Source organism: Hemiscyllium ocellatum, chromosome 10 (genome assembly GCF_020745735.1).
Source record: "Hemiscyllium ocellatum isolate sHemOce1 chromosome 10, sHemOce1.pat.X.cur, whole genome shotgun sequence".
Taxonomy (NCBI): Eukaryota; Metazoa; Chordata; class Chondrichthyes; order Orectolobiformes; family Hemiscylliidae; genus Hemiscyllium; species Hemiscyllium ocellatum.
Window position 1 is genome coordinate 21,910,913 of NC_083410.1, and position 14,463 is coordinate 21,925,375.

The following is a 14,463-nucleotide window of genomic DNA, read 5'->3' on the forward strand; positions in this document are numbered from 1 at the left end:
TCGTTTAATAATCAGATTAGTAATGGAATCCAGAATTTTCTAAAATTTGGTATTTCAATTTATAATGTTGTGGCTTTCAAGGCATGGCCAATTATATGTGTCCGCTTATGGTTCCTTACCTACATTCGTGTGTGTGTGTGTGTGTGTGTTTGGGGGGAGGGAAAGAGTCCTCTGCAATGTATTTGTGCTGCCGAAAGAAAGGGACACTTAGTCGAAGCTTTCCGTCCTGCAATCATCAGACCAAGTGACAAGAAATTCCAGAGGGAAACTTGTTATTTGTCTCTTGACTTTGGTTTCTTGTGAATTGCCCTGACGAGTGCAAAATAAAAGCTTTTTGTCTTTTTCATCAATACTTACTTTCTTTACCACCAAACAACTTTTTGTTTATCCGTGTGGTTCTGTATTCCATGCACTTCAATTATGCTGAGGCTTTGCACTCAACTAATTCGATAAAACAACATTTCGCTTTCAGGGGCATGTTTAAAATTTACAATTACGCGGCACCAATAAAACCCACTTTGCCTTCGTTACAAACGCCCCTCCATTTAACTTTTACTTTCAGTATGCAGTTTAGAATCAGTGCGGCCGACTTGCTCATTGTGATCATTTCCTTCCATAAGCCTATCAGATCCTGGGGATTATTTGCCACAATTCTGCTACTTTCTCTTTTGCGATCTCGCCGCAAACGTAGCCCAGCGTTTCCCTGGACCAGATTTTCTTTTGTGATTGTAGCATGTCAAGGTACCGAAATCATTTTGTTTTTAAGTTTTAATTCTCCCTCACAGTGTGCACTTGTTCCTTATTTTGATCTTTATTTTGTTTGCTCAATATCACAAGAGCAAATTGAAACTCGTACCACCTTTTGCAATATGCATCGTAGCTCAAAGCAGCTGCACACTCCCTTTTGTAGTTCACTGGTTTGAATCCTGTGGGTTTTCTAAAATCTGACTGAATAAGAAACGGAAACGCGAACCGTTTGGTTCCACCTGTTTAGTCCACTTGGGGAACGTCAGAGAGCGAAAGGACTCTCGCGAATCCCATCTTTCAATTACAATGCTCATAACGAACCAATTTCTTTTTGCTGTTTCTGTGTATTTGGGAAATGAACATCCAATTCCCTTTTTACTTGACATTTTTAAACATACAAAGCAAAGGCACAACCTCTCGCCATCAATAAGTAATTGTTAAAAAAAACGGCTCAGCTGCACTGAGCCACGACCGACCGTTTCTCATGAGCGTCCGAACCGCCACTTCCTCGTCCCAATTAGCACTTAACAAAGAGCGCGCGTAAAGACTTATTGCCCAGCGTTGCTCTGGCGTGTTTATCTTTGTTTTGCTTCAGTGGCCTCTCCTCGACTAATTGTTGGCTCTGCCCACGGACACTTCCTTCATGAACAATAAACTGATGACTTCTTTGGGACCACTGACTTGGAGGTGAAGATCTCCCACTTCCAGTGTTGAAACTGTGGCCCAGAAATGAACATGAATCGAATTGTTATCCGCGAAATCTCCAAATCCAGAGCGAAAGGTGTAACAGATGACCCCTCCCCAAACGAAAACCGTCAATGTGAATATGACTGAACTAACCTTGATTACTGTTAGCATCTAGCACTCGCCAGTGGTTCAAACCGAAAACACTGTTCAAGGAACAAACGACACAAAGGTGCGGGGAGTTAGTAATGAATTTATTTACCTGCATGGCCTGGTCTCCTCTTGTCTTCCCGAATCCACCTCCCATAGCGTGGTGGTCATTTCCAAATCAGTTGCTGAGCGCAAGTAGATACACGGCATCTTTAAAACTGATTGACTTGGAAAGGGGCGGGTTAACGCGTCTTCTACTCCAACCCGATTGGATCTGTCTCGGGGAGAGAAAGGGAGACCAAAAAAAAATGAACTGTTTGAAAGTAACTTACTGACGGAGGCGTTGCTTTTAGTCTCCACCTCCCGTCCCTCCCGCCCCCGAGTGAATTACCTGCTTTGGTGCAGGTTGTCCCGCTCTGTTCCTCACCAAGTCTCCACTCGGCTGTAACATCGCCGCTCTCCCTTTGACCTCTCTCGAAATTGTTCCAACCAGGAAGAGAGGCGAAGATTAAAACAACAAAAAAGAGGAAAGAGCCTGTGATGTTGAACATGGGAGATCAGAAGCAGCCGAAAATGGTCCCAAAGTGCACCTCCTTCAGCATCAAGAGCTTGCTGCTCCCTGAAGCGGTTCAGCAGCAGCAGCAGCAGCAGCAGCAGCAGCAGCACAGCGACACCGAGCTCAAAGCTGACTTTAAATACCAGGACAGCCCGGAGACACAGCTCGCCCCTGCTGTGGAGGAGGAAGAGGACGAGGAGCACAAAAAAGACGAGAAGAAACACGGCAAGTACGACAAGCCACCGTTCAGCTACAATGCCCTCATCATGATGGCAATCCGGCAGAGCCCAGACAAGAGGCTCACCCTGAACGGTATCTACGAATTTATCATGAAGAATTTCCCTTACTACCGGGACAACAAGCAGGGCTGGCAGAACTCCATCCGCCACAACCTCAGCCTTAATAAGTGCTTCGTCAAGGTGCCCCGGCACTACGATGACCCGGGCAAAGGCAACTACTGGATGTTGGACCCGTCCAGCGACGATGTGTTCATCGGCGGAACCACGGGCAAACTGCGGCGGAGATCGGCCACCTCAAGGGGCAAGCTGGCTTTCAAAAGAGGGCTCCGCCTCTCTCCGTCTGGCCTCGGCTTGATGGACCGGGGTAACCCTTTGTATTGGCCTCTGTCCCCCTTCCTGTCCCTGCACCATCCCCATAACAGCCTCAACTACAGCAGCGCTGCCTCGAGTTTCCTGAACCAAGCTCCCACTTACAGCTCCTTGCTTTCCGGTTGTGGGGCTGGCGTCGATCAGATGTCCAGCGGAGACCTCTCTCACCCATTGTTAAGGGGATCCGTACAGTGTGGTTTGACCAACGGATACACGGTGAACCCTTGCTCTGTGAGCTTGCTGTCGGGCCAGACCGGCTACTTCTTCCCGTCCCTGCATCACTCGCAGTCAGTGCAACACCAGAACGGAACCGGCATGGGCAACCCGGGCGCCACTTCCAGCTCTCCCCCAGCAGCTTCGCCCCTCATCACCGAGACCCTCAGACCGTCTCTGTCCACTTTCCCGTCCGGACTCGCCGCTGGATTTACCAGCTACCTGTCACAGCAGAACGGAGGGGCTGCTGGCAATTCGTTTTTGCACTGATCTAGGCCCAGGAAGTGACAGTAGGTAGCAAACAGTGCTATGCAAAACTACAGCTGCACCTTACTTCAGGAAATCTGTGCTGATATATTCGCTAGATTATTATATCTGGTTTTAGACGAAACTTGACTCTTATATGCTGTGAGGGAAAAAAATCATTTAATAATCCCCGAGGCTGTAGTTTCATCCTGTAGCAATCGTAATGTCGAAGGTATCTTGCACACGTGCTACTGCAACAACGGAAAAATGCTCCTGCCTTTTTTTATAGTTTAATTGTAAAGGGAGAAAAACAAAAAAAAACAATGCAACCGGTTTCCTTTGCAATATTAACGTGGCACAAAGGGAAAACGTTACCTTTAGTCTGAAACCTGGACTTCTCTTTAACCAAAGGTAACACTATTGCATAATCTAAAATATTATCGAAACGTTTGGAGTATGTTTGTTTTTTTGCTCTTGTGTGTTCAACACTATTTATTATTTATAAAGATGTACATATATGTATTTATAATTTAATAAGTTGCACAATAATGTCTCCCTAACATTGTAGGTTATTTAATTCTCTTGTACTAATTAACTTGGAAGTAGTAGCAAATGTGGTGACATTTTATTTTTCGCTATCTGAAATGGTTGCACCATTATTTTTATTCATCTCTATAAAAGCGCCTTAATAAACACAGACAAACGGGGGTTTCTGTAAAACGTGGACCGCTGTGAAATATTTATTTCCTCTTCGAATGATCATAGTCTTAAAATGCCGGCTCCTTGTTTGCACTGCTCAGGACTTTTCCCCCGAATTATTTCAACAGAGACAGATAAATATGAGCACAAATTTCACAAGTACTTCATTTTGGCGTGTGTATGTGTTTGTGTGTGCATTGGATTGTCTTCAACACATTTAAACGGTGTGTTACAACTTGAAAACGAAATCGCGAAAACATTTTTTTGCACAACTCAGCCTGTTAAGGATTTCCTCAAAAAAACCTTGGTTTTTGAAAGGTCAGAAACCTTTTACCGAAACTTGAGTTATTTGTGGGTTGTTTTGATGGGAAGGTATTTGATTGGAGGCGAGACTCTTTATGGAAATAGTTATCGTGCCAGAAGCGTCAAACTACATGGAATTATAATGAGTGCCAAGACCGAGGGAGTGATAAAATCCCACAGTCTGCGTGTCTGTACAATTGTACATAATTGCTCAGAGAAACACGTGTCAGCTCGCCTACATTAGACGGAAGATGTATTTTGTTTGTAATGTGGCCCAATCTTCATATCGAATACCATTTGCCCTGCAGTTTTCTCTTCATATTTTGTGTGTACAATTTTCGTCATAACTGATGTCCGACCTTCTCCATCCAGGGAAGGAAATTGTTTAGTGATGAATTTGAAACTGATCGAGTAATGCAGACGCAAATCGAAATTCGCAAATGCATTAAACTGAGCGGGAAGTTATCTATTAATCTCAGGCAATGACTTCGAAGCGATCCCACCAATCAGCTACAGAATATGTTTAGCGTTGTTGCTGAAGGTTTTATTTTCTCGTCGCTTTGCCAGTCAGGGTGGACACGAATCTCTCTCTCTCTCTGAGTCTTATTGTGCTCAGAGCTGGGAGTCCCTCCTCCCTCCCTGCTTCGTGCACTGAGGATAGTAAACATAGGGATTGATGCAAAACGTTACTGACAGGACAAGTCTGAGGGCGGGCAGAGAGAAACCAGCAGAAGTCTATCTTGGAAGCTCCCGGTTATCCTCGTAATTCTTCCTGGCAGACCATTGCAGAGGCGAAGTAACAATAATTATCATGTTGGCTCACAATCCCAAACTGTGTGTGTGTGTGAGAGAGAGAGAGAGACAGAGTCTGAGGGGTTTGTCCCACGGCTACAAAAAGTACACACTTTCTAATATGTTCATTCATATGTTTGAATTCAGTTGAAAGCCCTGAGATTCAATTCTCTGATGTACCCCAATTTACTTCGAAAATAGCAATGCGCTGTCTACTCTGATATCCATGAGCGGGTTCCACGCTCCTTGGTTACTTTGTTCGTTTTTTTTGTTAATGCTGGCTTCAGGTTCAGGGTTTCCCTGGCTCGTTCGAACGGAAGCAATACTATTTCCCCGGCTGGCCCAGTGTAGCATGATCATTGTGTCCAGTGCAATGCACACGTCTGACTCCCGGGCGCTCCCAGAGCGATTTGAAGGGACGCCGATCCTTTGTTTGAAATGTACAATTTGTTTCACAAACTGATTTTTCCACAGAGTCCTTATTTATTTATTTTGCTTTAGGATTAGCATTCAGGTCAATTATTTTAATTGTTTACTGAACAACCGAGGACATAATATTCATGCAATACAATAACATAGAGAATATTATTCAGAACGAGGCCTTATACCTATTTGCAGTTAATTTGCAGCTCGATGTTATTAAAATACGCCTGGACAAGTGAATAAAACCAAAATATGTTCAAATCGCCAGTGTAAACATATTCGCTGCTTGTATGTTTGCTTTGTAATGAAGCCTTGGTCCAGGCCTCCCGATGCTGCAGTCTACCTCACTATGCTGTTACATGAAGCGGAGCACACACAGCCACGTTAGAAGGAGTCCTGTCTTAAATTTTTAAATCACGAAAAACAATCGTATTACATTCATTGCAACCGGATTGTTCCCTCTGTCTCTCGGTCTTCCTCTGTTATTGCTCGAGGGAGTTGGCAATGATTTAAACTCCTTCGCGATCATATTCGTTCGGTCTTAGACTCGTGCTGTGCATCCGATTCCTGACATTTGTACGTTTAGTGAATGGAATTCAATAAAAGATTTACTCTGCATTATTAAAGCTATCTAATCTGGTATTCTGTGTACACTTCCATTTTGTGCCCTTTCCTGTCTGTATTATGCACAAGTAAATTTGAAATGCCTTTAGTTGAATAGTTCTCAAAATTATAGGGTTAGAAAAATAAATATTTTTTGCCTTAAACTTCTTCCTCAACTTTTGGGTGACTAAAAACAAACACAATTAACAGAGCGAAAGAATCCTGCGGTTCGCTCGATTCCTTGTTTTGCGACGTTGCTAAAGTTTAATGGAGGTGTAAGCATCTTCGTACAAAGTTGACATTGCAAAACTCGGTATTTTCTGATGTGGCATTCATAGAATTAAAGAAATAGCAGCGGTGGGAGCTAATTTTGACCTTGAGTTTATACCAACGTCAATTCCCCATCGGATCGGCCTACTCCAGTCTTCCCCCGTTTCACGTCTTACCTCGGGTGCTTGTTTAATTCCGTGTGAGATTGACTCGGTTTTAATAGCCGCCTCAACATTCTGTTGAAATAAAAACAAATTCCCAATCTTCCTGAGTGTGTTTGGGAGCTAGTCTTGGTTTATGCCATTTCATATTCGGACACAGTTTAGTCGTGAATAAATAGTTTGAGCAGAAAATAAGTTTACTTTCTACCAGGCAAAGTCTGTAAATAAACGGAACAAAATGTTTTGCATAACTTAATTTTTAAAAATGCAAATAAGCCACTTGTTTTCAGGACCAGAGCAGATTAGGTTTTAGTTCATAAGGATGCCTCATTTCGGCTCCCTCCCCATTTTGATGAGGATTAATTAGGACATAGCGCCGGAGCTCTGAGACTAACGCATCGATCTGAAAGAGGTCGAAAGGATCTATGGACCGTCTGAATTACATTGCTTCCTTTCAGTTCAAATTTTAAAATGTCATCGCGTTGTATTGCTGGGGTGACAGTTTGATGCTGTAATTGTAAATCCCTTGGATTGTACGTGAACATATGACAATGGGTATCTGTTAACCATTTGTCAGTTTGTAGGTTCTGTGAAATAGTGAATGAAAAGTCACATTTTCCCTCAGATATACCCTTAAGGTGCACAAGGTACCAGTTTTTCCTTACTACAGATATTAAATAGGAAGAGTAAAACAAACCCTATACCGTTAGACAGGAATATAAACAATTCTTGCCTCATTGCATGTGCAGCCCCGTTCCATGTCCCCTTTCTCTGCCAGTAATAGCCCAAACCACAGCAGTTCATAACGAGACGTTGGGAATCATTTTTAAACCTCTGTTCTTGTCATATGTTTTGATATAGAATTATCAAATTTTACCCCACAGAAGGAAACAATTCGGCCCATCGTGTCCATGCCGGCTCTTTAAAAAAAATGCTCCCAGTTTCCATCCTTTTCCTACAACCCTGCATTTCTCCCAGTTTTAAAGTAAGTTCCGTTTTTAAAGTTACAATTGAATCTGCCCCGAAACCTGCAGGCCGTGACTGTTTGTATAATATGTATATTTTAAAAATCCTCGTCCCTCTTCTGGTTCTGTGACAATTCTGCAAAATGTGGAAATTCTGGAAAATGTGACCTGCTTGTTTCTGTGAGTTGCTGAAGTGAATGCTTAAAGCAGAATCTTGCAGATACCGGCCCCAATGAGATACTTTAACTAACGGGGTATCTGGACCTTTTTTACAGTTGGAAAAAAATCTAGTTAATTTCAAAATTCGATTGAAGCAACTAAATTGCCGACATTTGTACTGAATTAAATTAAACCGAACGTTCCATTACTGGCAGATCACACGCGGATTGAATGATATCAAACCTATCATTTGCGATGCTACATGGGATGCAGGTTCTTCACGTTTTCAAAGCCCAGTGTCCAATCTAGCACAACTGGGGTGCCCCATACAACAAACAATAGTGCGTATGTTCGTTTTTTTTTAGTAGCATTGACGTTACACGCAACCTTCAGTTGTGTTTTAGGACTTGCCAGGTTTTTCAAATCTTTCCAAAGAAACTGAACAGTGCAGCACTAGCAAATAGCTCAGCAACTCCACATTCACTGGGCGATGCGTACTTGCCGAAAATTATAATTATCGTCTGGTTTAAAATATGTGAACTATAGCTATCGATGGTTTACCTGCGGGAGTAAACGCTTTGAAACGTTACAAAATGCATCCTTGCAAATCCTGCAGCTTGCACTGAGGTAATGTGGAATTAATTCATCATAACTCTTAACACACGTGTAAAACTCGAACTTTTCCTGCCGATGGGTACATTGTGTGTGTATCTCAGCGTGTGTGAACCTTCTTTCGTGATATCTGTGTGTATCTGTTGAACATTGTATATCTATATCTGTATGTGTGGGTGCCTGCACGTCTGACCTTTTCAAGCCCTTGTAGAAATTTCCCCCCTGTAGCTTCTTCTCCCCTCGCATGTTAGGCTGTTGGTTTTCGTGCGGGATAGAAGCCCAAGTGTCCTCACTCTCAACGACACTGAGTTGAGAAAATGTGGGAAGGACCATTTTTTTTAAAGCTGCACAAACATATTAAGCAAACAAAAGGCTACATGGGCGATGGATGTCTGGGCCTGGTCCTTGAGGTATAGGGACATCTACAGTGCTCTTAGGAGGGGACTTTCGGGATTTCCAGTGGCACTGTGGCTCAGTGGTTAACACTGCTGCCTTACAGCGCCAGGGTCTCGGGTTCGATTCCTCAGGCAGTGTCTGCATGGATTTGCTCCGGTTTCCTCCCGCAGTATAACGTTGTACAGGTTGGGGAGATTAGCCATGGGGGAATGCAGGGCTACAGTGAAAGAGTATGGGGTGGATCCCGGTAGAATGCTGTTTGGAGGATGGATCGAATGGCCCGCTACCTCACCGTAGAGATTGACCTAGTGACAGCCCAGAAGTCGCCATGAATTTGCACGTCAGGGGAACTTGAAAATGGTGGTGTTCCCGTAGATTTCATGACGTTGTCCTTCTAGTTGGTAGAACTCACCAGTTGGGAAAGTATCATGGAGCCTTGCAGAATTGCTGTGGTGCATCTTGTAGATGAAACACAATGCTGCCACTTTGTTTTGGTGTTGGAGGTGGTTGATGGAACATCAATCAGGCGTCCCTTTATTGGTGTCAAGCTTCTTGATTTTTGTTGGAACTGCACTCATCCGGGCAAGTGGAGTGTATTCAATCATGTTGACTTGTGCACTGCAGGTCATGGAAGGATTGGGAAACAAGAGGTGAGTTACTTGGAAATCCTAGGATAAAATGAGGACTGCAGATTCTGGAGATCACAGTCGAGAGTGTGGTGCTGGAAAAACACAGCAGGTCAAGCAGCATCCGAGGAGCAGGAGAATCCACCTTTCCCATAAACCCTTCATCAGGAGTGAGCCTTGTGACACAAGGGATAGAGGAATAAATGGGAGGGGGATGTCGCTGGGGGGAAGGTAGCTGAGAGTGCCATAGGTGGATGAAGGTGGGGGTAATGATGATAGGTTGGAGAGGAGGGTGGAGCGGATAGGTGGGAAGGAAGATGGACAGGTAGGACAGGTCATGAAAGCGTTGCTGAGTTGAAAGGTTAGATCTGGATTATGGTGGGGGAGGGGAAATGAGGAAACTGGTGAAATCCTTGCCTCTGGGTATCCTTCCTGAAGAAGGGCTTATGCCCGAAACATCAATTCTCCTGCTCCTTGGATGCTGCCTGACCTGCTGCGCTTTTCCAGCAACACATTTTCAGCTCTGATGTCCAGCATCTGCAGTCCTCACTTTCTCCTAAATCCTTGCCTCTGACCTATTCTTGTAACCATTGAATTTATGTAGCTGGAGTAGTTCAGTTTCTGTTTGATTGTAACCCCCAGAATGTTGATAATGGGAGATTCAACAGTAGCAATGCTATGATGTATCAAGGGTTGGTGTTGGATTCTCTTTTATTGGAGATTTGCTTTGCCTAGCACTTGTGTGGTAAAAATGTTAATTGCCACTTCAGAGACCAAAGCTTGATGTTATCCAGGTCTTGCATGCATATGGACACAGGCTGTTTCATTATCTGAGGAGGCACAAATAGTTTTGAATATTGTGCAATCATCAGCAAACATCTCCACTTCTGACCTTACCATGGAGGGAAAAGTCATTATTGAAATGGTTGATGGTGGTTGGGCCTAGGACATTGGTAAACTCTTGCAGAATTGTTCTGGGAATGAGATGATTGACTTGTAACAACCACAACCATTTTCATTTGTACTAAGTATGACTCCAAGCAGTGGAGAGATCTCTCCCTGGTTCCCATGAACTCCAGTTTTGCTCAATCTCCTTGAAGCTGCTTTTGGCTAAATGTTAATTTGATGTCAATGGCAGTGACTCTCACCTCACCTCTGGAGTTCAGCCCTTTTATCCTTGTTTGGACTAAGGCTGTAATAAGGCCAGGAGCTGTATGACCCTGCTGGAACTTAAAACTAAGTAGCAGTGAGCAGGTTATTCCTCTGTAAGTGCAGTTTGATGGCACAATCAATAACCTCCTCATTAGTAATTGGGATTGGACTGTAAGAATGTTATTTGGCTAAGTTATATTTGTCTTGCTTTTTGTGTACAAGATATACAAAGGCAATTTTCCACATTGTACCTATACTGTCAGACCCTGGCCAGGTGCAGGTCTAGTTTTAGAGGATAAGTCTTCAGTACCACTGGTAGTATGTTGTCAAGGCCCATGACCTGTGTAGTGTCCAGCATCTTCAGTTAATTCTTGACCTGACGTGGAGTCAATCAAATTGGTTGAAGACTGGCATCTATAACCACTCACTTCTCAAGTGTAAGGAAACCAACACATTGTTTTCCAGATTTGCGTCACTTAGATTGCTTCTTTCTGTATACGAACATCTTGGCATTTTGCTATATCAATTGTCATTGTTGCTTTGGGCTCCTGGTCATCAGGCTTGAAATGCTATTACATAGTTAGTGGCTGATTGAAGTGTAATCATTTAAAGGATTTCGGTGAAACTTCTTTAAACAGAAAATAGTGAGACCGTGGACCTTGCTGCCACAGGGAGTAGTTGATGTGAATAGCATGGCTACTTTGAAAGGGATGTAATATAAATACTTGGCAGAGAAAGGAGTAGATTAAGGATATGTTGGTGGAGTTAAATGAAGAGAGAGGAAGAAGGAAGCTTGTGCAGATCAGTGGAGAAGAATATCTGTATTTCTTTTATTCCTTCATGGGCCATGAGTATTCCTAATCACCCATTCCTAATTGCAACTTGAATTGAGGGACTTGCAAGACAGTTTCACAATCCATTTAAGTATTAACCATATTACAGCAGGGTCTACAGTGCACATGTAAGGCACACCAGTAAAGGTGGCAAATTTCCTTCCCTAAAGGACATTCGAATCAAATGTTTTTTAAAAGCACTATCAATGTTAGTTTCAAGGCCACATTTACTGAAACCAGTTTAATTCCAAAATAATTCCTGGAGCTTTATTCTGTGCCTTTTTAATTTTTTTCAAGAAATCATGGGATATGGGTGTCACTGGTTATGTTCATTTATTGGCCATCCCTAATTGCCCGGGAGAAGGCAGTGGTGAACTGCCTTCTTGAACTGCATGGTGTAGGGACACAATGCTGTTAGGAAGATCCAGTGACAGTGAAGGAAGAGTGATACAGCTCCAAGTTAGAATGTTTCCCTGCATCTATCTCTGGATCACTAGTCCAGTGACATCACCTCTACACCACTCTCCCCTTTCTGTGTTGTAAGAACTAAATCCCACTGTGTACCTATGCCCATCTGTCTAGATGCAGCTGCCTGTGAGTGCCCCCATCTGTGTACAGTTGCTCTTATGCACATGCAACAATGCCTGTATCTGTACTTGTTTTTGTAAATGTATACATATACATATGTGTGTGTGTGTATTTCTCAGATTGTACCCACATCTGTATGTTTGTGTATCTGTATCTTAGCCTTGTAGTTAAATGTTTCTGCCTGTGTGTTCATGGAACTTGATATTAGGGACCCAGGTGTCTGCAATTATGGCTCTTTTATGGATGGCAGCAGTCTCAAACTTGTAGAAAAATTATCTAATTTTGGCAATGTGTTTTGCAAAAACATTCACCATGGGATGACAACAGAATTCCCAAACAGATCTTTTATGGAAATTTATCTCAGAGCAAATGACTTCAAGGTGGTCAGTACAAAAAAAATTATACCTTAAAAAAGAGAATCTTACAAATGGTGCATTGCAGACCACCTCTCCTGGGAAACCATTACAACCAATAGCACCATGTGAACACTGAAATTCAGCTTGCTTACTCTGTAAACCATGTCTAATTTGGAGTATCTAACCTGTACATTAGAAGACCAGGAATAGCACTATTGCAAATGATCCATCCGGCATCAATATGAACTGTTAGTTCTGTGCACATCATACTTTGGGCTCTTCAATTATGAAGGTACTTACAGAAGATTATGAAGACATTTATAGCATTTTAACCCCAGGATAGCCTGGGAACATGGGTTCAAATCTCACTATGGCAGATAGTGAAATTTGAATTTTCAATAAAAATCTGGACTTAAAAGAAAATTCACTGTCGATTGTTGTAAAACCCCATCTGGTTCAATAATGTGTTTTGGGGAAGGAAATCTATCACCCTTTTCTGGTCTGGCCTAATGTGACTGCAGACCCACAGTAGTGCGGATGACTCTTAACTCTTGGCTATTAGGGGTGAGCAATAAACGCTGGTCTAGGAAGCCCGCATCCGTGAACGGATTGCGTTTCCGTGCATAAGTATGATTGTTTCTATTTGTCTACGTACATCACTCTGGGAGTAGCTGTATGAAATGCCCAACTAAACTTTATATCTTTTAACGATTCAGCGAATCTATTTCCACTTTGTAAATTGTATAAACTCCAAGGCGAGCTGCGCTGCACCAAAGCAAACAACAAATGAAATGCTGGCTTGAATACTGGCTTTATGAAGGTCAAAAACGTTTTCGAACACTGAATTTCTTATGCTGGATGTCTTATTATAATATTTACAGGAAAGACCCAGAAAAAAAAGCCAACCTTGATTTTAAAACAGGCTTTGGTAATTACGTCACATTTAAACAGTCATCTGCATCGCCCCAGCCAGTGGATAGTGCAACAACGTGGCTCTTCCGACCTCTTACTGTTAATGGTTATTCAATAATCAATCCTTCTGTTTTTTTTGATGCGCAGAATGCATTATCTAAATGGGAGGTTAAGCGAGAAGAATGGGTTTAGGAAAACATGTTGTAAACAACGTGACTTGTTCTAAAGCCAGTCTAGTTCAGGATGATGTTTGAACTGTGCAGGAGCCGGAAGCGTTTTGTTTCAGGATTACTTCTCCCAGTTTGATTTTATTTTGTCATTTAAGACTCGCGTCTAATTTCTTTATGATAATTTGGAGGCTGGAAAGTACTATAATGTTGCACAGTGAGAAGTTGCCCAGTTTGCTGCCCACGAACAACAGAGGCCTCATTTTTAGTGTCTGAAACTTCCGCGTTTTTATTAAGTACTAGTGAGGACCCTCCTGCACCGAAATGAATGCCAGCTGGAGTGGGGACGTATAGATTGCACCGTCACTAAGAAAATAAATAAAATTTCCATCTAATATGACCTCGTCTTTATTCTCCTCGCTTCTACTAATTGCATATTTTAGTGTTCAGGTTTATGCCGTATTTTTAAATTATTTCGACTTTTATTTCCACACTACAATCCGATTTCTTTCCTGATTTTAAATTGCTTTTTTGGTGAACTTTTTCTTTAAAAAAATGTAGTTGTCCTATTTTGCATATGAATGCATGATTCTTTGCAGAAAACTACTGGGAAGGTTACACAATGAGGAGAGATTGCATAAAGGTGGCTTATATTTCAGTAAGTAAGGGAGATTGTGGAACGATCAGACTGAGGGTTATACAATGTGAAAAGGATTGGACGGGGAGATCCTGCGGAACTGGCGGAGCAGGCCCGTGAGACTCAATGACCTACTGCTGGCCCCAGTGCTCCAACCTCAGCAGAGGGCTTCTGCAGGAAGGAAATAGGATCAAATGAAGTCAGGCAAAACCGAACCAGGTCGGCAATCCCAGAAAGAAAGAAGCAGGACAGGGAGACATACATTGGCAGGCCACTGGGTGCCCTGGGCCTAGAGTCAGGGTGTACCAGCGGCTGCTGTAGGTTGTGCGGTTGATTGTAATTGAGTTTGAGTTGACGGTGAAACGGCGAAAATCAGGTTTGGGCAGAGCGGTGGAGAGCAGGGGGCCAAGACTCGGTAATTCCAAACCAGTTCCGCCCCTCCCCATCCCCTTCTCCGGTGGGGTACGGAAGGCGGAGGCACTGCCATTAGGTTAGCGACTGAAAATGACCAGCTCCTCCCAGGAATGTTTCTCACCGCCAGTTACAAACTGAGAGTCAGTCGGGAGCAGGTGTGTACTGTTACAGGTCGGTACGTTTGGAAGCGG

General features: G+C 43.0%; 1 protein-coding gene across 1 annotated transcript; it reads left to right on the forward strand.

Annotated features, from left to right (window-relative positions):
• Nucleotides 1-2,121: 2,121 nt before the first annotated feature.
• On the forward strand, nucleotides 2,122-3,228 carry LOC132819365 (forkhead box protein G1-like). The gene has a single exon (XM_060830838.1). The coding sequence runs from the start codon at nucleotides 2,122-2,124 to the stop codon at nucleotides 3,226-3,228; it is 1,107 nt and encodes a 368-aa protein (XP_060686821.1).
• Nucleotides 3,229-14,463: the final 11,235 nt, after the last annotated feature.